Consider the following 25,615-nt stretch of genomic DNA (forward strand, 5'->3'; position numbering starts at 1 on the left):
AGCCTTCTTTCACATGTTGTCTAATGGACTTAGACTGAATAGCCAAGTTGTTTCCAAAAAAGAATGTTTAAAATCAGCTAAACTGAACACTTTTTAAAGTCAGGAAACTGAGTGTGTTTTACCACAGTCACGAATTGGAATTAGTTTTCCTTAACAAGACTATCTATTCCAGAGTGCATTTCAGGGCAATTACATTTTTGTGTATCTTAAATGTGTCTTCTCAGGACAAGTGACTGGGAGAAACTGGCGCTCATTTAGAGATGACTCACATTGGAGTTACTTTCCATTTAGTCGTTTTAAAAGTCTGCTTTTAATCAAAGGTTATTCAATTGAGAAATAATGCTGATAGTTTTTTAAAAATAACTTTTTTAAAAAAAAAAACTTTGTAGTCTGTTTCTCAGCAAAACAACAGGATCACCCACGTTGGTGATTTTGAGTATGACACGAGTCTCTCCTGACTCCCAATACATCTCCTACTGATGCATCTACACATGCTTAAATTTAGCAGTAGAGTCACCCTGTAATGTCAAGAAAAAGACCCCACTGTTAAGCTATATGGATGACACATACGAAGAAAGGGTTCTAATGCTCTCTCTCCTCATTAGCATCTCTAACAGGGTTGGGCTTATCAGGTTAGTAGACTGTCCATTTAGAGAACCAGGTCTGGGATTGTACACAGGCCAGAAAGTGTTAGAGGGAACATGAGAGGGTAGAATCTTGATAGCAAATAGCAGTAAAACGGGGCAGAGGCAGAGTAAAGAGGAGAGAAAAAGACAAAGTTGCAAAGGTCCCAGATTCAATGGTTTGTTTAAAGGAAGTGGCATTACATATACATTTCTTTTCTGTGCAATTTTGCTCAAACTCAATAAGGTACATAGTGCTGGAAAAGGAGGTAGTAGTCAAACTTTTAGCCCAACTGTAAGTGGACAAAGCCAATGAGTATTACATAAAACTTTGTTAGAAATAGGGAAAAATACTAAAGTTCCAGATGGTGAAAATATTCTGTAAAACTTCAGAAGGAGGAAAAGACTATGACTATTCAGAATAATGTATGGTGTCAAAAAAGAACAATGTTCAAAAGCGTAAAGCCACCATTTAGATTTCTGTTTGTATCCACCATGGGTGGCATAGATGGTAGCCTTAATAAAACCACTTAATTCTAAGAGGAATATGATACATATAAAATGAAGTCTGAAGTATAACTACTGTAATTATAGATATAGATACTGTAATTATAGGTCTTTTTAGAAATACCACTTTCTATTTTTTGAAAATAAAAGCAGTTGTCATTTTAGATAATTTTTTTTCCCCAAAACTTTTCGGGACAACATCAGGAATTGCAAAACTATCTGGCCTCATGTGAATTTTATTTGAAATACACTAAGAAGATGATCCGGTTATGGATAATGGATGCACATAACAACTTGAGGAAAATATCAGCCAATGTTTCATAGATCTAATGAGTAGTGTTTTGGGGTGGGAGTTGGTAGTTTTATGAGAACACAAGGATGCATATTCAGTTTTGAAACATAGATGGAAATTTTTCAATTCTTCACATATTTTATAAAAAATTTCCATTGGGCAGAGTGATGTCTTTGTTAATTAAAATCACTGAAATAAAGTTAGAAAGTTAAAAAGAGGGTCACACTAATCTCAATGTCAACAAGTGTTTGGCTCATACATGCAATTTCTTTTTTTTCTTTTTCTTTTCTTTTTGAGATGGAGTCTCACTCTGTCGCCCAGGCTGGAGGGCAGTGACGCGATCTTGGCTCACTGCAACCTTTGCCTCCCAGGTTCAAGTGATTCTCCTGCCTCAGCCTCCCTAGTAGCTGGGATTACAGATGCATGCCACCATGCCTGGCTAATTTTTGTATTTTTAGTAGAGATGGGGGTCTCACCATGTTGGCCAGGCTGGTCTCGAACTCCTGACCTCAAGTGATCCACCCATCTCAGCCTCCCAAAGTGTTGGGATTACAGGCATGAGCCACCATGCCCAGCCTGCAATTTCTAAATGATCAGGTTCAAAGCCCTTTTATGAGTTCTCTACTCATTAACAAATTAACTAATTGATTAATTACTCTTTTTGTTGGAAGGACAAGAAAAAGTAGATTAGATGATCAGCTGTTGAAAACTTATCTTTATAACAGATTGCCTGTGGTTTCAGGAATTTCCAGAATATTTTATTATTAAATATTAATATAAGAATGACATAATAAATGTGAATATCCATTTTTTGGTATAAACATAAAATAATTCACTGGTGTAATTAGATATTACATTATTAATGTATAATTTCAGACTTAATATTCAACAGTATTGTTTTGTAAAATACTTTATAATTTATTAAAGACCCAAATGATTTTCAAAAGTAAACAAGATTCTTAAGTTATATTTAAAGATGATGAATTTGCTTATCAAATCTGCTAAATTTGGCCCAGTCCAGTTTCCTTTAGCATTGGATCTATGGGTCATTACTGATTTTTATAATCATTTACAAAGCATGCTGGGAATTACAATGTGACTCATGAACACCTGAACAAGTTTATGGAAAGGGATGTAACTACAGGCAGGAAAGGCAGCCATCAAGCTGTGAGGAATTCCAATTTGTTCACAAATTCACATGAGGAATGCTAAATTTGTCCACAATTTAGCCTAACATAAAATGTATTAATTTTCACTTAAAAATACATTTGAATTACACTTAAATTCTATTAGAAATATCCATTTTTTAATCTTAAAAGACCCCCAATCCTAAAAAAGGTTATTAAATGACTTGTGACTTCAATATGTAAATTACACATCCAAAAGGAGAAGCGTGTTATTTTAAGATGCTTACTTGCAGCCATGTCTAGTGCACTGTCCTCTGCCAGAACAGAATTTGAGACATGATGGGCCAATATAAACTGTGGGGGGAAAAGAGAACATAATTACAAAAACACAGAACACTACCAGTACAATTTTGTGAAGCAATATCCATGCAATATGGCCCCTTGTGTGTATGTTGTGTGCAGGAATTCAGGGTGACATATGGAGTGCTGTGCGATAAGGTAAGTGCTTAGTTACAAAGCTACTGAAACGGTTACAAGTTACACAGATAATCCTTTTAAGATTTTAACATTTCATATCAAAGAAGATAGGAGCTTATGAATTCCTCAATAGACTCTATTAGACAATATTAGTGCTTCTGCCTTGAACATTCTACAAAGTTTATATTCTTTAGGTAGAAAAAAAGAATTTACAAAGGACCAATCTGACATATCACAATATGGAGAAGTCATGCCATAATTTTCATTCCTATTAGGGGAAAAATCTATAACACTGTGGATGACTATTACATATATTTCTAAATATTAATCTACCTTTCCTGGAAATGAGGGTTAAGAATCTGTTGTTGAGCCTAAAGTTTTCTCCATCATGCAGATTTTTTTTCCTAAACGCTGGGCTTGGCTGATAATAGGATGTTACAAACCTAAATTTGAATCTTTGGAATGCTGAGAAAAAGGCTACTGATTGTTGAATGGTAGGTTCTGAGATACTCAGACTCCAACACATTTAAATATATTAATTCTTTTGTTAATCAGCAAAATTAATAATATACCAAATGGTGTAAAAGTGGTATTAAACTAATGAGAAATTCAAGATGCAATAAAACCTCGTGTACTCAGTGTTTTGGGCATAAGCAAATTTATAACCCGTTATCATTTTCTTTTCTGTTCTGTAGTTATTTCAAAGTATTTAAATAATTTTATTGTAAAATAAACTTTCCTGTAGCCTATGCTCCTATAAGCACTTAATACCTGCCAGTTAATAGGTGGAGTAATTCAAATTCAATGCATTGTAGGCCAATGGAAAGCTCTTGGTGATGGAAACTGCTGGTTTAGGAAGAGATTAGATAGCAGGCTGAGTTATTAAAGGTATTGGTTTCAGGTGTCACATAATCCGGGCTTCAAATTCTGGCTTCATTCAGGAAATTCTGATAAGTAATTTATCCTGTCTAAGCCTCAATATTCCTATTCCTTAAAGTAGGATAATAATATTTCTTGGAGGAAATAAGTAAACATATTATGCTTAGCAAGGTACCCAGCACTATATGGTTACAATCAGCACCATACTGAGGTCAAGTATTCCTTGACACCCTCTTGTACTGTTGTTTTGATGTGCTCCACTGTGTACCAAGGAACAAGAAAGGGGCTGGCTCCATTCTTCTTCAGCCTGGAAAAGCATATGGATTGTTTTCCCAGCACACTTGATTTTATGGCTGAAGATATGCTCTAAGAAATAGGGTACCCATGTCATAGTTCAAAAAATCTCCATCATAAAAAATTCAACGATAAATTAAGACATTCCCAGTCAATGAAAAAAGTTGCAATTAAGAATTTTACTGTAGGCCGGGCGCGGTGGCTCAAGCCTGTAATCCCAGCACTTTGGGAGGCCGAGATGGGCGGATCACGAGGTCAGGAGATCGAGACCATCCTGGCTAACACGGTGAAAACCTGTCTCTACTAAAAAAATACAAAAAACTAGCAGGGCGAGGTGGCGGGTGCCTGTAGTCCCAGCTAGTGGGGAGGCTGAGGCAAGAGAATGGCGTGAACCCGGGAGGCGGAGCTTGCAGTGAGCTGAGATCCTGCCACTGCACTCCAGCCTGGGCGACAGAGCGAGACTCTGTCTCAAAAAAAAAAAAAAAAAAGAAAAGAAAAGAAAAAAAGAATGTTATTGTCATCCCTTCCTGCTAATGATGAAGCCATTAGGACTCATAACAGGCTTCTTGTTTCCTAAGAGTGTGAATAGGATAGAATAGCTTTCTTCACTATTATCAGTAATATAGTCAAGTTGAAAAAATATTAAAAATGATAAGAAATGTACTTTGCTTTAGGACTTTCCATTTAGCTAAGATTTTCAGGGTAATTTCTGAAGTAATTTCTTTACACACTAGCAGAAGTTGACTCTGCCATGAAGGAAGAACATATCTAACAGAATTATGATATTGATCTATTTTTCTCTATTTTTTTCTGTGACATAATTCTGGAATTACATAGTGAAATGGGAGAGATTTCAGGGTTTTTTTTTTTTTTTTTTTTTTTTTATTAATATAGAATTTTTTATTTAAAAGGGGAAATGGTTAGGGTTTTTTTTTTTTTTTTTTTTTTTTTGGCAAGTAAGCACACATTTCTCTTCGGAGAGAGTATGTGTCCTCTTCTTCCCTTGTAAAAGAAGTCAAAAAGTGGGTCCTGTTTCTGTGAAAAACTCACATAGAATGATAACAGAATTAAAGAGATTCTGCACCAGGTTTTGCATTCAGCCTACCTTGCTAACCATGTGCATTCCATATATCTTTACCCTTTCCCATTCTACTCAAAGCATGATTCCATTCAAAACATGGGAACTCAGAGGATGTGTAGTGAACACTTTCTGAACTAAAATTGTGTTGTAACAGCCTTCTTTAGGAAATTGAAACATTCTTTTCATAGGCTTACATGTGCTTCATTGCACTCTTAATTTTCTCACATACTTTTTCATTATTCATTTCTAAACCACTTTGATAATTATCAAAGGAATAAAGGTTCATTATAGAATCCTTAAAAAGTGTGACAGCAAGAAAAAGTCACTCATATTCTGCTATCTAGATGCAAATGCCTACTCCCTAGAGCTAATGAACAGGTGCAATACCTAAAATGCTATGCAAAATGTTCTACCAATGAAGAAACTCCATTTTAATCCTTTCATCTTTAGATGTTTTTGCAAATTAACTATGTTTATATCCATATAACTCATATGGTCTTTTGAGGGTGGGCCTTCCATTGGTCTGTGTTTTGGATACATATTGGGAAATGATTCATATTGGTTCATCAGCAAACTATCTTTTCTAAAGTTTTTCTCCAGTTTCAAGAATTAGTTGTTTCTCAATGTCTAAATTATTAAAAAATAACAGAGACCTGATTAAGACATGGAAAATCAACATTAAACAAGGGTGTACATTTTTTCTATTTTATAAAATTGACCTCAAATCAGTGGCTATGCTAAATTTGCTTAGCTATTGACATTTTGTCCCTTCTCCTCTCTTTCTTCCTTTCTACTTACTTGTAGTATAAGCCTTCAGCCAACTTATATGCTCTCTGAAAATAGGAACGCTATTAATCTACCTGTAATTAAAATAAGAAACCAAACAATCAGGCAGGGATTCATCATCTTATCTCATGGCTTCCCAAAACTACAGCTTCTGTTTGTAAGTCTTTATTAAGTGTGTCTTCCTAAGAAACTGAATTTGTCAGCTTCCTTCTTTGGACTCTCGGCTTCCATGGTCTTTGGGGAGATGAGATCTTGCTATGTTGTCCTGGAGTACAGTAGCTATTCATAGATGAGATGATAGTACACAGTAGCCACAAACTCCTGAAATCAAGTGATCCTTTTGCTTCTGCTTCCTGAGTGGCTGGGAATACAGGCACGTGCCATGGCTGACTACCAAAAACATTTAAAAAGAGTAGGTTGAAAATTACTGCCTCTTCATACCCAGTACATCACTACTACAATCAGCATTTGATAAAGCCACTACACTAAGGATATATATATAACCAGTGAACACATAGACAGTCTTTGCCACTGAATGCTCCAAGAACCAAGGCCAAATGATCCTACACAGCATACATTATAGTTACATCCTCAAGAGAAAAAAATTCCATCCAAACGAAAGTAAATTAAAAAAAAAAAAAAAGAGACAGTATCTTGAGATGAGAAGGAAGCAGCAGAACAATTCTGGAAGCATGCAAAAACAGAGTGTTAAAAAATCATACTAATGCTCTAAAATGGATCCTAATCAAAATGAAATCCTTGAAATACCAGATAAAGAATTCAAAATATTAATTTTAAAGAATCTCAATGAGATCCAAGAGAAAGGTAAAAGCCAATACAAAAACATCAGAAAATCAATTCAGGATATGAATGACAAATTTACCAAAGAAGTAAGTATTTTTTTAAAGAAAACCCAAATCCCAAACAAAAAGGAATTACAAAATATGGTTGAAAGTTTTAACAATAGACTAGACCAAGCAGAAGAAATAATCTCAGAGCTTGAATACAGGTTTTTCAAGTTAACACAGATTGAAAGAACGAACAAGAATTTTAAAAATGAACAAAAACTTTGAGAAATAAGAGATTATGTAAAATGTCCAAACCTATGAGTCAAAAGTATTACTGAGGGAGAAGAAAAGCAAAAACTCTGGAAAGTCTATTTGAGGAAGTAATTGAGGAAAACATCCCTAAAGTCTTGCTAAAGATTTAGACATCCAGATACAAGAGGCTCACAGAACTCAAGAAAAATACATTGTAAGGACGTCACCAAGTTATATAGTCATCAGACTATCTGGAGACAGCATGAAAGAAAAAATCTTAAGATCAGCATGAGAAAAATGTCTAATTATATGTAAAGAAAATTCCATCAGACTAACAGTGAAATTCTTAATAGAAACCTTATAAGCCAGAAGAGATTGGGATCCTATTTTTAGGTTTCTAAAGAAAAAAACTGTTAACCCTGAATTTTGTATTCCATTAGAATTCGGCTTCATAAACGAAGAAGAAACAGTCTTTCCCAGACAAGCAAATGCTAAAGGAATTCATTACCACTAGACCAATCCTACAAGAAATGTTAAGGGAGGTCTAAACATAGAAATTAAAGATCAATACTCACCATCATAAAAACAAATGACAGTAAAAAACTTACAGGTCTTATAAAACAATTACACAAATGAGACTGCAAAGCAACAAGATAACAATCAACATTATAACAGGAACAAAAACCCACATGTCAATATAGTTCTCGAACAGAAATGGATTAAATGCTCCATTTAAAAGATACAGATTGGCAGAATGGATTAAAAAACACAATCCAACCATACACATACACTGCTTAAAAAAACCCCACCTAACTGGTAAAGGCACTTATAGACTAAAGATAAAGGGATAGAAAAAAATATTCCAAACTAACAGAAACCAAAAATGAACAGAAGCAGCTATACTTATGTAAGATAAAACAGACTTTAAATCAACAACAATAAAAAGGAAGACAAAGTTATTATAAAATGATAAAAGGCTCAATTTAACAAGAAGATATAGTAGCAATCCTAAATATATATGCAACACTGGAACATACAGATTCATAGAACAAATACTACTAGACCTAAGAAAATAGATGGGGTGCAATATATACAATAGTAGTAAGCGACTTCAACATGACACTGACAGCACCATACAGATCACTGAGATAGAAATTCAACAAAGAGACACTGGACTTAAATTGGACTTTAGGACAAATGAACCTAACAAACATTTACAGAACATTCTACCAAACAACCACAGAATATACATTTTTCTCATGAGTGCATGAAAGATTCTCCAGGATAGGCCATATGTTAGGCCACAACACAAGTCTCGATAAATTTTAAAAAAATCAAAATCATATCAAATACCTTCTCAAATGACAGTAGAATAAAACTAGAAATTAATTCTGAGGGAAATCTTAAACTACACAAATACATGAAAATTAAACAACCTGCTCCGGAATGATCTTTGAGTTAATGAAAAAATGAACACAGAAATTAAATTTTTTTTTTTTTTTGAGACGGAGTCTCACTCTGTCGCCCAGGCTGGAGTGCAGTGGCCAGATCTTGGCTCACTGCAAGCTCCGCCTCCCAGGTTCACGCCATTCTCCTGCCTCAGCCTCCCCAGTAGCTGGGACTACTGGCACCCACCACCTCACCCTGCTAGTTTTTTGTATTTTTAGTAGAGACGGGGTTTCACCGTGTTAGCCAGGATGGTCTCAATCTCCTGACCTCGTGATCCGCCCGTCTTGGCCTCCCAAAGTGCTGGGATTACAGGCTTGAGCCACCGCGCCCAGCTAAGAAATGAGTGAAAATAGAGACATAACATAACAAAGCTTCTAAGATACAGAGAGAGGGCTATAATCTTAAATTTCTGCATAAAAATAGATCACAGATTAACAACATAATATTGCACCTCAAGGAACTAGAAAAACAAGAATAAACCAAATCCAAAGCTATCAGAAGAAAATAAATAATGAAGATCAGAGCAGAACTAAATGAAATAAAGACCAAAAAAAAAACAAAAAAAAAAATTCAAAGGATCAATCATATGAAAAGCTGTTCTTTTAAAAGATGAACCAAGTTGATCAATCACTAGCTAGACTAACCAAGAAAAGAAGAGAGACTATTCAAATAAGCAGAATAAAAAATGAAAAAGGAGACATTACAACTGATACCACAGAAATACAGAAGATAATCAGTGTTTACTATAAACATCTTTATGTGCACAAACCAGAAAACCTACAGAAAATGGATAAATTCCTGGAGACATACCTCCTCCTAAGACTGAAGCAGGAAGAAATAGAAATCCGGAACAGACCAATAACAAGTAGTGATACTGAATCAGTAATAAAAAATCTCCCAACAAATAAAAGCTCTCAGGACGAGACTGATTCACAGCTGAATTCTACAAGATGCGCAAAGAAGAACTGGTACCAATCCTACTAAAACTGTTCCAAAAACTGAGGAGGAGGGAATCCTTCGTAACTCTTTCTATGAAGTCAATATAAACCCAAACCAAAGCCAGGCAAGTACACAACAAAAAAGAAAAACTGCAGACCAATATCCCTCATGAACACAGATGAAAAAATCCTTCACAAAATATTAGCAAACTGAATCCAACAGCACATCTAAAAGATAATACAACATGATCAAGTGGGTTTCATTCCAGGGATGCAAGGATGGCTCAACATATGCAAATCAATAAATTTGATTCACCACATAAACAGAATTAAAAACAAAAAGCATAAAATGATCTTAATAGATACAGAAAAGCATTTGATAAAATTCAGCATCCTTTCATGATAAAAACCCTCAACAAACTAGGTGTAGCCAGAACATACTTCAAAATAATAAAGGCTGTATATAACAAACCCAAAGCCAACATCATATGGAATGGGGAAAAAGTCAAAGTATTCCCTCTAAGAACTGGAACAGGATGAGGATTCCCACTTTCACCACTCCTATTCAATATAGTACTGCGAATACTATCTAGAGCAAGCAGGCAAGAGAAAGAAATAAAAGGCACACAAATTTGAAAATATAAAGTCGAATTATCTCTGGTTATGATATGATCTTATACCTAAAAAATCCTAAAAACTTCTCTCAAAGACTCCTAGAGTTGACAAATGACTTCAGTAAAGGTTCAGGATATAAAATCAATGTACAAAAATCAGGAACATTTCTATATATTGATAATAAATGGAGGATAAAATCAAGACATCAATCCCATTTACAATAGCTATAAACAAAATACCTAGGAATAATTTTACCCAAGGAGGTAAATGATCTCTACAAGAGAAACTATGAAACACTGACGAAAAAAAACTGTAGGACAAAAACAAATGGAGAAACATCCTATACTCATAGATTAGAAGAACCAATATCATTAAAATGATCACACTGCCCAAAGCAATCTACAGCTTCAATGCAATTCCTATCAGAATACCAATGTCATTTTTCACAGAATTAGGAAAAACAATCCTAAAACTCATATGGAACCAAAGGAAAGTGAATAGCCAAAGCAATCCTAAGCAAAAAGAACAAAGCTAGAGGCATCCCATTACCTCACTTCAAATTATACTACAAAGCTATAGTAACCAAAACTGGATGGTACTGGTATAAAAATAGACACATACATCAATGAAACAGAATATAGAGCCCAGAATAATGCCACTTACAGACAGCCAACTGATCTTCAACAATTTTCAAAAAAAAACATACACTACGGAAAGAACACCCTATTCAATAAATAGTGCTGGGAAAATTAATAATAAATGGGAAAATTGGATGGCAATTTGCAGAAGAATGAAACTGGACCCATACCTCTTATCATATACAAAAATTAACTCAAGATGGAATAAATATTTAAATGTAAGATATGAAACTATAAAAATCCTAGAAGAAAACTGATATGGTTTGGATTTGTGTCCCTGCTCAAATCTCATGTCAAATTGTAGCTCCCAATATTGGAGGAGGGGCCTAGTGGGAGATGACTGGATCATGGAGGTGGATTTCCCCCTTGCTGTTCTTGTGATAGTGAGTTCTCACAAGATTTGTTTGGTTAAAAGTGTGTAGCACCTCGCGCTTCACTCTCTCTTCCTTCTTCTCTGGCCATGTAAAACGTGCCTGCTTCCCTTTGGCCTTCTGCCATGATTGTTAAGTTTCCTGAGATCTCCTAGCCATGCTTCCTGTACAGCCCATGTAACTGTGAGACAACTAAACCGCTTTTCTTTATAAATGACCCAATCTCAGGTAGTTCTTTATAGCAATGCAAGAATGGATTAATATAGAAAATCTAGGAAAAACTCTTCTGAACACTGGCCTAGGCAAAGAATTAATGACTAATACCTTAGCACAGACAACAAAAACAAAAAGACAAATGGGCTTTAATTAAGCCCAAAGTTTCTGCACAGTAAAAGAAATAATGAACAGAGTGAACTGACAACTTACAGATTGGGAGAAAATATCTGCAAACTATGCATCTGAGAAGAGACTAATATCCAGAATTAACAGTGAACTCAAACACCTCGACAAGAAAAAACATATAGTTCCATTAAAAAGTTGGCAAAGGACATGAGCAAACAGTTTACAAAAGAAGACATACAAATGGCCAACAGGCATATAGAAATGCTAAACATCACTAATTATCAGAAAAACACACATTAAAACCACAATGAGATACCATCTTACACCAATCAGAATGGGTATCCTTAAAAAGTAAAAAAATAACAGATACTGGTGAGGATGTGAGGGAAAAGGAAACTCTTATATACTGTTGGTGGGAATTTAAATTAGGAAAACCTTTGGAAAACAGAATAGAGATCTCTCAAAGAATGAAAACTAGAACTACCATTTGATCCAGCAACCTCACTACTGAGTATCTATCCAAAGAAAAAGAAATCAATATATTAAAGGGAAATCTGCACTTGTATGTTTATTGCAGTGCTGTTCATAATAGCAAAGTCATGGAATCCATGCAAATGTCCATTAATGGGTGACCAAAGAATATGTCACACACACAAACACACCATGGAATACTACTCAGCCATGAAAAAGAATGAAATCGTGTCTTTTGCTGCAACATAGCTGGAATCGGAGGCCATTATCCTAAGTGATATTACTTAGAAAGTTGTAGACCACATGCTCTCACTTATAAGTGGGAGCTAAATAATGTGTACACATGGACATAGACAGTAGAATAACAGGCACTGGAGACTCAGAAAGGTGGGAGGGTGGAAGGGGGGCGAGGGATGAGAAATTACCTTGTATTCTATTTGGGTGATAGTTACACTGAAAGTCCAGACTTCACCACTATGCAATATACTCATATACAAAACTACATTTTTATCCACTGAATCCATAAAAAGAAAGACAAAAACCAAAGAGTTGGTGACTAATAACAAGTATAAGAAATGTACAGACATGCAACCCGAGAGCTTAAAATATCTTCTGTCATTGTCATAAGTGGTATCAGCTTTAAAATGATGCAAAATTCCAAAAATTCACTTGAAAATGAAAGAAAGATAAAAGATTTATAAAAGGTATATATCCAAGTTTTCTTTCTATACTATTTTCTGAAAAGGAGGTAAAAGTTTCACTAGTTTTTTTAGAGATGATGTTTCCTTCTGTGTGTTGTCTGCATGTAAAAGAAAAGCATTCCAGATGTTGTGGTAGTTACTAAGAGAAGAATGGGCCTTATTTTAATACATGCAGTATGGTAAGTATTTATGTTAATTTTGCATACAACATTCAAAGAAAATGTTAGGATATCCCTTGTCATCAACTGTGAATTTCAGTTTCAAGGTTTTATGCATTTTTTATTTATGTATGTTGAAACATTCTAGCATCTAATACTGCTGACTCCATTGGCTTTTTTTTTTTTTTTTTTTTTTTTTTTCTGATTGCACATCCCTGGGCTTCTAACAGAATGCAAAGGAGAAATGGAAGAAAGGGTGTTTAATGACTTGCAAGACCATGACTTAGAAATGTGATTAAGTCTGTGCTGACAAACAAAAGCACAGGAAGACTCTACATCAATGGCATGTGATTATGACAGGCATAAACACTAACCATTATCAATTGCCCACATGTTTCCAAGGATTGGTCCTGTTTGTCTCCAGCGAATCCTGGTGTTCCGGGTTAGTGCTGCATTAGGAAGGGGAATTGTTATTCGGTTCCACCTGCAAGAAATTTAGCACAGAACCATCTTCACAACTATGTTCATATCTTTTGAATGTATTTTACATGCTTTTCATGCTCTAGTTTCTGTGTGTTTACAAAAGCACTAAAGTTTACCAATAAACTCTTTAAATTCACTTGTGGAATTTGTTTATATCTTTAAAACAGATATACAACTTGTAAAAACATCCACAGCATGCCAGAGTAATGGATTTGTTATTTTATATTATTTAAAAAGTTTTTTAAGTTTTAATTTATTGTTAGAGATGGGGTCTTGCTCTGTTGTCCAGGCTGGAGTGCAGTGGCACAATCATAGCTCACTGTAGCCTCAAAATCCTGGGCTCAAGCTATGCTCCTGCCTCAGCCTCCTGAGTAGGTAGGACTACAGAAGCATACTACCACATCCAGCTAATTTTTAATTTTTAAATTTTTATTTCTGTAGAGACAGGGTCTCACACTATGTTGCCCACACTGGTCTCAAACTTCTGACCTCAAGAAATCCCCTTACCTTTGTCTCCTAAAGTGCTGGGATTACAGGTGTTAGTCATTGTACCTAGTCAGTTTGTTCTTAATAGTGAGCGATATTTAGTTTTTATACATTCTTTTAAGAAAATTTTCCATCAATACTCAGACCTTAGATATTACCTTATGCTAGACATCTGTGCAGAGATGTACTGCTACTTAGCATCAATTACTTTTATTTTTTGCTCTCCCCTAGCCCTACACACATTTAAAAGGGGATAACAAAGAAAATAATTCCCAACTTAATTTTGCCATTCTTGCAAATATTTTTACTATTCTCATAATGCTTATTGTGTCATGTGGCAAGTATTTTATATAATCATCTTTAATTCTCTTAATAGCCCCCAATGAGGTATATTATATCCTTAATTATGCAGAAAAAAGTGGAAAGTCAGGGACAGTAAATATGGTTACACAGAATGGAATCCAGGTCCAATTTCAAAACTTAACTTTCTTCCATTTTTTCTATGCTGCATTTCTCTAAAAGTACTGTGGCAATAAATCTTTTGGCAATAACCACAGAACTGCCATATAGAATTTAAGTTCATGCAATTCAAAATATAAGTCAAGTACATAAAGAATGAATGGCCTCACAAATTGTAATTTTAATCTTGCATCCAATTTACCAAATATACTATCTTTCTTTCTTCTTTTTTTTTTTTTTACAAGACCACTTTTAAAGAGGTTAGGTTTCTTACCTATTATGACAAAAATGCTAATTTCAGGATTACTCATTGATTTTTATTCTGCAACATGAATTCAAGTATTTCAATATCTCAGAGAGAATGTACTCACCCACTGTAGTTTTCAGAGGAGTAGACAGTGCTGTGGGGGAGGTGGGGTCCAGCACAGATCTCAGGCAAGCATTCAGTGTGAAGGAGGGACCAGGAACGTCCATGGTTGGTAGAAAACTCCAAGCTGACACTAATAAAACCAGAACAAGCACACACAGAAGATGGGGAAGGGTAAAATAACAAAAAAAAAAAAAATGAAATTTGCAACTCTGGTTAAGTACATTAAACATCTGTAAAAACAGCGTAAAAATTTTTAAAGATGCTGTTCCCTAAATGATTGTTTTGTCTTTCACTAAAGTCTAACCAGCTTTCAAAGGGCAATTAGTTAAATTACTGCTATAAACAAACTGTGTTTTATTTTTTTTATTTTTTTTTGAGACGGAGTCTCACTGTGTCTCCCAGGCTGGAGTGCAGTGGCGCGATCTCGGCTCACTGCAAGCTCCGCCCCCCGGGTTCACGCCATTCTCCCGCCTCAGCCTCCCAAGTAGCTGGGACTACAGGCGCCCGCTACCGCGCCCGGCTAGTTTTTTTTGTATTTTTAGTAGAGACGGGGTTTCACCATGTTAGCCAGGATAGTCTCGATCTCCTGACCTTGTGATCCACCCGCCTCGGCCTCCCAAAGTGCTGGGATTACAGGCTTGAGCCACCGCGGCCGGCCAACAAACTGTGTTTTAAAGACAACAAATGGTAACTCGAGTTTATGCTCCTGAGTTTGATAGGTGGCAAGGCAATTACCATGTCTCACACTGTCACTTCATCCTGTGAATGTGACACCGACAAAATTCTTAGAAAAAATACGAGCAACACTTGGGCAAGTGAAACTGAGAAGTCGTAGTTCTTAAAGTGCTAATTGATTTCCATGCTTATTATTAGGGGGTCACCAGCCGACAGGAGGTCAAGCTTTTTTTCAGTTGCTTTTTTTTTTTTTCTGTCTTAGCAATCTGTTGTAATGGATGGTTGCCACAGCACATGCAAACACCTCTGACACCTAAGATCAAGCTCTTAGAATGAAGCCATTCCTACTTGAAATCTATCCAATCATACCCCTCATATTAATTGAAGAACTTTTCTTTTGGGAAAAGTGTGTTATTTCATCAATGAGTATTTTACTTAAAATCCAGTTAAAACTCTACTTAGAAACTACCTCTTATTTAATAGTCAAACCTGCAAGCTCATTTTTAGTTTTGTACACTTACAAAAAAGGGCTTCCTACCTGTTACCAGGCTGATGTGTTCCACATCCCAGATTGATGGAAAACTGTATCATGTGAGACATTGTAGAAGGGAGAACAGGCAAGACATGGAAAAAGTCTACAGCCCAGACATTCCTATTATGTCCTTGATGATTCTTTTGCCTGAGACAAAATTTGGTAGCAGGAGTCTGAAGTTCAGGATTGATGACCACAGAAACCAAAGATGGAACCTTTCCAACAAAGGAGACCAGAATCACTCATAATCCTTTCTATGTTAATCCATGTAAATTCTCCTAGATTTGGCCTAGTAAACACCATGTATGTAACTGCCATTTATTAAGCACCAGGAAATGTCCTTTGTGTTGCATTTGTTATTTCATGAAGAAGACGCTATCCTCAAGGAGCATTCAATTTAGTGACTCAGAATTCCTCCTGTGCACGAGGTGGTGGCCTCTGTGTGTGTTTGATTAGGCTCTCCCTGCCTGAAGATAAACTGATATAAGGGCTTTAAGAGTTATCTAAGCATGTGTATCCATTTTATTTAATTAGCACAAGACAAAGGCAACTTGACATTTATACTTTATCATCAGTCCTCTTTGAAAGTGGATTGGTATCATATTAAGGGCTTTCCAAACTAGTATTGTGAAAATAGGACAAAAGAGCCAATGAGTCAATGCATTATAATTCACAAAGCTGACTTGATATGAGGCATGAAGATGACCAGGGCAGGTGTAGTTCTACCTTGCCACTGCTGGAAACATAGTCCTCTATGAAATCCCAAATGGTATAACTTGGGTTACCCTTGCACATGGAATGTGCTGGATATTCACTCTGGTTGTTTCCCATTTTAACCTTGATGTTTGTTTTGTCTTTCTAACTTAAACCCTGAGATGCTAGATGTTAGCTGTGTTTAAGCTTTTAAAACTACTTAGGGTACCATCAGTGTGAAGAAAAGGCTAACGAATAATGAGTATGTGGGTGTGGCTTAGGCACAAACAAATCTACTTTTACAAAAAATAATTTTACAACTTATGATGAGTATCTCACATAATTTTGAAGATGTTTGCAAATAACCAGAGCTAACACCTGTTCTATATCCAAAGGGTAAAGAAAAAAGGCCAACCTCAAATCGGTAACTCTAATTAGCAAAGAAAAAAGCAAAGATAATAATAACCTGTGCTTCTACAGTGTCTGCTACCTAGGAGATCTCAAAATGCTGGACAAATACTCATTATGACGGACAGCAAGTATGTGACGGGGCATAATTAGAGCTACATTTAGGGCTTTCTTGGGGACAAGAATAACTGTCAGATTATCGGGTTCTGCCTTACTGTCTCTGATGGACTGTAATTCACTCTTCCTTCCTGATAACTCATTTTTCATTTGTATCAGGAAAAAACATGAATGATAAAATGTCCATTTCACTTTTAAAGAAATCTGGCGACCTCTGGCCTGCCAGAACAGGGATGTATCTTCTGTCTGGAGTAGTCTTTGTAGTTTTGACCTGGGCTTGTCCAGGGTGGTCTGAGGTGGTCTATTTGACACACAGACTGGCATGTGTACCTTATATGAGGAATAGGAAAGGGTATCCAGTGCTATGTGCTCTTTTCTTCCTTCAATTTTTGCATACAGGATTATGTCATTTTCATGAGAATTTCCAGGGTCACAAATTCCTCCTGCACAAAACAAAAATTTTAAGTTGCTAGTACCAACTAGCATCCATAAACATATCAAATATAGTGATAAATTTCTGAATAAAAAATCATTATAGTACCCAGTTGTCACTTAAGAATAACCCTAAACAAAGGTAAACAGACTCAAGGAAATAAATTATAACGATAGTTCAAGTAGGCCATGCTAAAGATCAAAGACTTGACATTTGTGAAGGCCAAAGTAGCTATTTGCTTCATGGGATTACTCAAATAATTGTCTACTTTGAGCAGCAACTACATGTTCATGTTCTAACCCACATTAAAAAGACGTGCTCTGCTTTTAATAAACTGTTATTTCTTTAATTTGAGGTTTTTATGACCAAAGTTCAGAACCTATTGGCTATGGTTTTAAAACAAGGGTTATGACTTCTTGCATCAAGGAACTCTGAAGTAGTGTTAGTTAAACTGTTGCACATAGTATCTTTAATATTTTAGCATATTATTTGTATTTTAAATGCAATTTGTTTTACATTTTTCATTTTTATATTTGGTATCTCATTTGATTGTTAGAAGGTACATAGAGTGTTTTGTTCTCTATTACTCTATAGTCACGAAAAACAATATGCCATTGAAGCTGAAGAGCAACTACAATCATCCTGATAATGGCACTGAATGACAGAGCAGGTACTTGAAGCTAAGATCATATAACTAACTACTGGAAGAGCCAGGGGTACATGTATGTCTTTGAACCCATTATTTTCATGACTGCATTCCATTAATAATTCTTTTTAAAATATTTTATTTTGTAGAGACGGAGTCTCCCTATGTTACACAGGCTAGCCTTGAACTCCTGGACTCAAGCAATCCTCCTACCTTTGTCTTTTAAAGCATTGAGATTGTAGGCATGAGCCACCACACTCAGCCCCAGTCAATAATTCTTGCTACTGCTTGCTTCTATCAACTGTCTGTACGACCTGAATATTAAAGGATGACATGTCTAACTAGAAGCCTCTCTTAATCCACCATTAGCCTTCGTGATCGTACCAACCAAAACAGCAGGACAATGGGGATGTACATGTATTTCCTGGCAAATATTCTATCCTTAAGTCTCCACATTTATAACACTAACTTCTTTTTCTTTTATTATTATCTTTCTAAAAAATTTCTTCAGTTCCTAAATCAACTACCATCAATGTTAATTTTTATCTACAGGCAACTGCTGTTGCTAATACTCTCTGACGACAGTAAAACAACATCAGCATTCTAGAATAAAACTACCCTCTGAGAGTTAATTTAGTAAAATACACAAATAATGGCTGAGACTCAGCATCTGATATTAAATAAACTAAGAAGAAAGTGTCAATTGTTTGTAAATGTCTGGGTCAAACTCAACCTAAGTAACTGGGTCTGATCCTGGGGAGAAATGACTGATATGTGATATTAAGCGGGAAAGCTAGAACTGAATTAGTACAAGAAACTTCATTAACAATAGAAGGAATATTAGACAAAATCAGATATCAGAGGGCAAGACTTTCATAGAATGTCCATACACTGGGTAGGAATAGAGAAGTCCTTAATGACCAAGGCAAATCTTGGGGATTCATTTGCAAAATGTCCCCCACAGTGGAATAGGATGCATCAGGCTATCATAGCTCTGGAACTGCTGCCATTAAAATTACTGGGTGATATATATCTTTTTTGATTCCATAAACATTGATTATTCCCTCATGCTTAGCAGTTAAATTTCCATAGTCTATTGATGAGAATTATGATTTGTTCATAAGTCTCCTCTGAGCTTAGAGCATGAGTTGGTCTCCAGTATGTCAGCTCTGGGGTAATTAAGAAAACTCATTTTCTGAATCTATAAACCTGAGATCTGTACAATTGACTGCAGTAACCTCATTAAGGTCACCTATGAGGCCCATTCTGATTGGCCAGGTGTCTTCTTTATATGATACATCTTATTTCATCTTCCAGAATGCAACAACTTTTGATGATCTAAATTAATAATTTAAATAACAGATGATTTATATTTGACTTTGAAAATACACTATTGGAATTACGTTGTACAAATATTCTTAACTAAATTCTTCTAGGTGAATTCTAAAATTATTTGGCGTATCTAAGTATACATGAGTTGGAAGCAACCCAGGAAGCTGGCTTGATGGCAGAAAAGCTAGTGTCTGACTGAAAACGAAGCCCTTTAAGACAAACTGGAGAGGGCTGTGGGAATCTGGGGGTAAGCCTGTTTCTAGCTGAGCCAGGGAAGGAGAGAGTTTAGTACACATTCTCACCCCATTGGTGTGTTCCTACAACAGCTCAGTTTATGGGATAGCAGTGAGTTACAGGATGAAGCCATGGGAAACTGACCTCTCTATTTGATCTGAAAGGTTTTACAGGTAGATCGAATTTTCCAGCTCACGACACACTGATTTTATATTTGAGTCATTTGTGAGAAAACTGCCCAATAATTTTGTTTATTCCCAAGGAAATCTGTGGGTTTTTGTTTTGACAACGAGTGATTTTGCAAATGGTGGTTGGTACCGTCTGGATCAGGGTTTCTTTTGGAGCCAGACTCCTTGAGTATTATTAATGATAACGTAAGGGTGAAAATGTCTACTTTTCATTAGGTACTTACTAAGAACCATGCACCATGTAAAATCAAGTACAACCATTATCTCTTTTCATCCCCTAACAACATTTTCAGGTAAGAATTAATACAGATTCACTTTGCTGATAGTGAAACGGAGGACAAGAAAGGTTATATAATGTGCCTATAGTCCCAAAGTAAAGCATGTCTTTAATGTTATTCTGTTTGACTTCAAACCTTTACTACCACTCAATAGGTAAGTCTTGGAGGATGGTTTTTGCAAAGCATTGAAGTCTGGCATGCTACATATGTTAGGCACATGTAATTTGGCATATAATAAATATTTACTGGATTAGGTAATTTGAACTGAGAATGGAGAAGTCAGGTATGGTGACAATGTATATCTCATCCTAATAATGTTTACTGTTCAACAACCTGTAGAGAAAAATCTTATGATTTTGACATTTATATCATATATTCAAGCATTTCCTTACATACTTCAGTGTTATGATAAATACAGCTACTAAAGCCGTTCTAATTGATGGTCTCTGGAGAAAAGATCCACATGAAAATGAAATTCATATTAGAAAGCAAAACTTTTAAATTGAGGCTATATACATATATATACAAATAAAATAGGATATTTATAATTATATATTAAGGATTTACCAAAAAAGGACAAAAATGGTGAATAATCACAGGCAGTGTGGGTTTAGTGCACCATATCTAATGACGCAGGTACTGAACTATCAGTGTTCTCTAATTTCATTAACCCGTTTTCTGTAACTTCTCTCTGTTCTCTTAAGAACAGTTCATGAACTGCATCTGCCCTTCAGAGATAACTGAAACGCACGTGAGAGCCACACCCAGCCCAGAACGGCAGAAGAAAAAAGTCCTAAAGGAGCCAAGACTTGAAAATGATGACAGATTTTATCTGAAAGATTCTTCCGGGAGCAATTTATAGTTCTGTGAAGTGTCAATGACAGCAGCTTCGACAGGGAGATATGGATTCTTCTTCAGCTTCATAGCCTTTGGCACCTTGTGGAAAGGTGTGACTCAGAGGCATCTTGTACAGAAATTAAGGTGCAGGAAGATTTCAATAAAAATGAATGGGGCAGTCAGGTTTAAAATATTTTAAATATTGTTTTCAGTCATTTTTAAAGAATAATAATTGGCAGTAAACTGTGTTGTGCTGCCCTAATTGCAGTAAAAATACAGAGAAAAGGGTACAATGTAAGCTAAAAGAGCTGGGCATATAGCAGATGCCTAGTAAATATTTGTTGGAGGAACCATAAACAAATACATGAATGAGTTGATGTCTGTTAGGTTATTTTTTGTCTAATGCACTGCACTTTGGTTCTAAGAACAGTGCCCTATACTTGTCCTCAATGAATTGGTGTTACATATGTGAATATATGAATAAAGGAAATAGATCTTGAACTGAACTTGGAAAGTCGAGCAAATTTTCCAGAAATGTGCTCACAGCAGACTGATATGAACCAAGGGCAGAACATACAGTCAGGGCCTGAGAGGGAGAGAGTGTGATCGAGTCCAGATTAACAATCAGTCTGATTTTCCTAAGGTACTGTATTTAGTGAGGGGCTACTTATAACTATCTCATCCTAAATCTCTTTCCATATGTCTTTATTTCCCATCAACCAACAAAATTTTAGTCTTTTCTATAGGTCCAGTTCTATCCTATCTATCCTACCATATCCCATCCTACCATAACCTACCCTATCCTTACTCTACCCTATGCCACCCTACCCTATCCTATCCATCTGTTCTATCCTAAAAACACCTTTCCCGGGTGCTGCTGTTTCTTCAAGATCCAGCCACCATTTACTTTCTTCTCTCTACTGATAAAACTCTTGAAGTGGCAGTCCTCCTCTTTCAGGGACATATTTTTATTTTTAACTCCATGTATTTGGCTTTCCAGGCACCACATCATTGGGAAAACTCTCTCCAAAGTCACTGGTGGCTTCTCAGCCTTTATGCTGGTTGATCTCTCTCTCTGTGGCATTCCTTATACTGCTGATCATCTCCCTGCCATCCCACCCTGAACCACTTTCTTCCTTCCTCCTTTAGGCTCCAATAACACCTTCTGCCCACCTCTGTTTATGTTCTTTCTCAGTCTGCTTTACTATTTCCCCCTCTACCTATACCTAGAGATGAGGGTTCTCCCTAAGAATTGTTTGTCATATACCTTCTGCCTGGGAGAACACAGCAGTTCTAGTGGCTCCAGTTATCACCTGCATATGCATGATTTTCAAATCTGATTCATATCCTGAATAGAATTTCTCCCTTCATATGGCATTCCAGAAACTTGATCTTAACATAAGTAACATCAAAATATTCTATTCCACACTTACTCTCTTATACACATATTTCTTTTCTAAATCTAGCAACCCTACCCTAACTGATCTCTTGCCCTTTAATTTCCAATTATTTCAATCTTTCATCATATTTGGGCTAGAATTACCTTTCTAAAACACAGGTGATCATGTAATACTGAACTAACAGGAATTTTCTGATAGCTCCATACTACCTAGAGAAAGAAAATCCAAACTCCTTAGTAGGAATTAAAGAAAATCACTACTCTGGCTCCAATTTGCTTTTCTAGTTCCATCTTACATGCTTCCACTTATCTATACTGGGAAAATAACCCAGCCCCAAACATATCACATACCTTTATTCTTGTGACTTTTTTTCATAATGGCTTAGCTTGGAATTCTCTCCTTAAATTTAAATCATGCCCATCCTTCAGGGGTGAGTTCAAATGCCATCTCCTTCATGAAGCTTTACCCTAATCCCTCCACTGCAATAACAGCTTCTGTTATACTCCCATAGCATTTCATTCCATTACAGCACACTGCATTCTATCTTGTAGTCACATGGTACTTGTGGGTGGGAACTCTGATTAATTTTTATATCAATAACAACAGAAATATACTGAGTCTAAATATTTATTTGGCACGGTTTTGAGTGCTTTTCATACATTAACTCATTTGACCAGCAACTCTGTGATTTAGGTGACGTTATTCTCCCTATTTGTATTCTCCATATATCCTAGCTCAAGGCTCTATATTCAATAGGCATTCCTTACTGTTTTAATTGAATGAAGAGGCTTTTACTTGGGATAATGTACTTCTTTGGGCTCATTCAAATCAATTCCCTATCATAGTCAATACTGTTTTAATTCCTTGATTAATAATATGCTTTGTTCCAGGAAAAATTAAAGATTACTTAATCTCTTATATAAATATGACAATTATATAAAAGAACTTATATAATGATGAGTTAGTCTCATATAAATCACCAAATATGGCTAATTTATTATAATAAAATCAAAATACAGTATGAAATATATCGTGTCAAAAATGGGCAAGAGGGAAAAAACTTAAATTACGCTGGCATACTAAATGTTTATTACAACTTTTTTGGAGGAGGGCTTAAGGTTTTCCAGGAATCCCTTTTGATAAAATGAGAGCCAGTTTGAACTCTAATTATGTAAAGAAAATGAGCTCTGGGCCTTTAAATATACAAACCAGTTCAGAGTGAAGGTGAGGTTATCCTTAAACGTGAGATTACATTACTTTATTTTATATGCACAATTTCTTTGTTATCAAACAGATCATTATGGAAAATGAGTTAGCATCACATAGGTAATATACTTGAGAGCAGGATACAATCTGAGGTTTCCCATGCAACCCTGAGCTGTATGATTATCAAAAAGGTGAAGTGAGGAACATGAGAGATATAAATCGCCACTGCTGAAGTGAGACTCAGGAGATCTGTTTGTCCTGATGAACTGACATCTTCGCTAGTAAGTTCAAAGGTAGACAGTGTTTATTTCCTGTTTCACTTCCAGATGTTGCCTGTGCTTTTCCAGTCACTCAACAAAGAAGGCATGTGACATCTACTCACATTTCTGGAATGACATCAGTGAGAGAATATGTAACTGTGGCTCTTGTTGACTAAAAGGATTAACTTTGGAGGTCACAAAGTTCAACCTTCTAACTCCTTTTTGGGTAATTTTCCAACTATATTTGCTCTACAATACTTTGAAGAAAACTATAACTTATGAACACATTTTTTTCTTAATGTGTTTGCAAACTTATTAGAAAATAGAGATTATTAAAGTATTAACCTAAATTTCTCAGCCTCCTATTACAAAAGAGTTATACAATGATGAGATATTCATGAAAACAAAGGCTCACCTTGATGACTATTTTTGGGGGGAAGCTAGGAAAAAGAAATTGCTTTGTTTTAGCTTTTCTCTCATTGTCTTTTCAGCTATAACCATGGAGGGAGAGGTAGAAGGAAGGTATTACGGCATTTTTTCTTCAGGCCTCACCATGGCAAGCCACGACTCTCTATAGGCTGGCTCCAGTGGGGCTAGCCAGATACACGGGTGAGTACCACGGGCTTCTGCTCTGTCTGCAGAGCTCATATTTCATGAATGTTCATTTTATGTAGTTGACAACAAACAACCTTACTTCCTCAGGAATAGGTGCTGGCCTAGGATCTACCCCAGGGTGAACAAAGTTTGTGCAAAATGTACCTACCCATCACAAAGTAAAACCTCAGGTTCCCGTAACCGGTAGTGTCCATATATGGAGTGCATAATTTCCTCTCTCCATCTTTGAGGAAGACCATTGATAAGCCTGATTCTATTGTTCCACATTCCGTACCAATGACAGCTCCCAAGACATCCCATCTGAAAAAAAAGAAAAAAAAAGGATTTAAGAGTTAGAGTTAGAATATTAAGTCAAATCTTTATAAAGCATAACATTTTGTTTTTAGTGAGGGACACTTACTTCGTAATGAATAATTCTGAAATAAAGATATGGCACTTTATTTAGGTAATGAATAAATTTTAAACACAAATTTTAGGTAGTGAATAACCTTTAAACACATTACATTCACAGTTATAGTTTTCCTGTAGAGGGATGAATTTAATCAATATTGTATATGGTGTGTCTACTTGTGATCAGAGCCATGCTCCAGACTGATACACTTTTTATTCTTAAAGTACTTATAGTTGAGTTGGGAAATCAATGAACTAAGGAAACAGTGAATTCTAAAAGACAGACTCATAATATAAATACTTACATGATGTTTTACATATTGAAAATAGCAATAGAATGAAAAGTCTATCTTTTCAATAGAATGAAAAGAATTGGCAAAAGTCTAGCAAGTTTTCAAAAAGGAGATGGGATTTAAACTGGGTCTCATCAAATAGGTAATTGGATACGTAGAAGAGAATAAAAATAGCTGGCTTTTACTGAGTGTCAACTACCTGGCCAGATCCTTTTCTAGGTCCTTTACACATTGAAGTCATTCAATTCTCACAGTGACCCTATGAGATAGTCACCATTACTACCCCAATTTTAGATGAAGAAACTGAGATGAAGAGAGGTTAAGAATGACTAGCAAAGGAAGAGGACAGTATTCAAATCCATGCAGTCTGACTCCAGAGCCTATGCTCTTACCACAGTCGCATAACGTGTTGATGAAATCACATGAGTACAGGCTAAGAAATGGGAATGACCAGCAGGCACGGTGGCTCACGCCTATAATCCCAGCACTTT

At 35.9% G+C, this 25,615-nt stretch overlaps 1 protein-coding gene across 2 annotated transcripts in view; it reads right to left on the reverse strand.

Annotated features, from left to right (window-relative positions):
• RELN (reelin) overlaps positions 1-25,615 on the reverse strand; it is a 520,317-nt gene that overhangs the window by 174,534 nt on the left and 320,168 nt on the right. For both annotated transcript variants that reach the window (XM_025380191.1, XM_025380192.1), the window contains exons 12-17: positions 24,590-24,741; positions 17,343-17,455; positions 15,801-16,009; positions 14,589-14,717; positions 13,164-13,273; positions 2,837-2,903 (exon numbers count right to left, since the gene is read on the reverse strand). In XM_025380191.1, the coding sequence (XP_025235976.1) occupies positions 2,837-2,903; positions 13,164-13,273; positions 14,589-14,717; positions 15,801-16,009; positions 17,343-17,455; positions 24,590-24,741 (780 nt within the window). The remainder of the gene's footprint in view (positions 1-2,836; positions 2,904-13,163; positions 13,274-14,588; positions 14,718-15,800; positions 16,010-17,342; positions 17,456-24,589; positions 24,742-25,615) is intronic.

This window comes from Theropithecus gelada, chromosome 3, assembly GCF_003255815.1.
Source record: "Theropithecus gelada isolate Dixy chromosome 3, Tgel_1.0, whole genome shotgun sequence".
Lineage (NCBI taxonomy): Eukaryota > Metazoa > Chordata > Mammalia > Primates > Cercopithecidae > Theropithecus > Theropithecus gelada.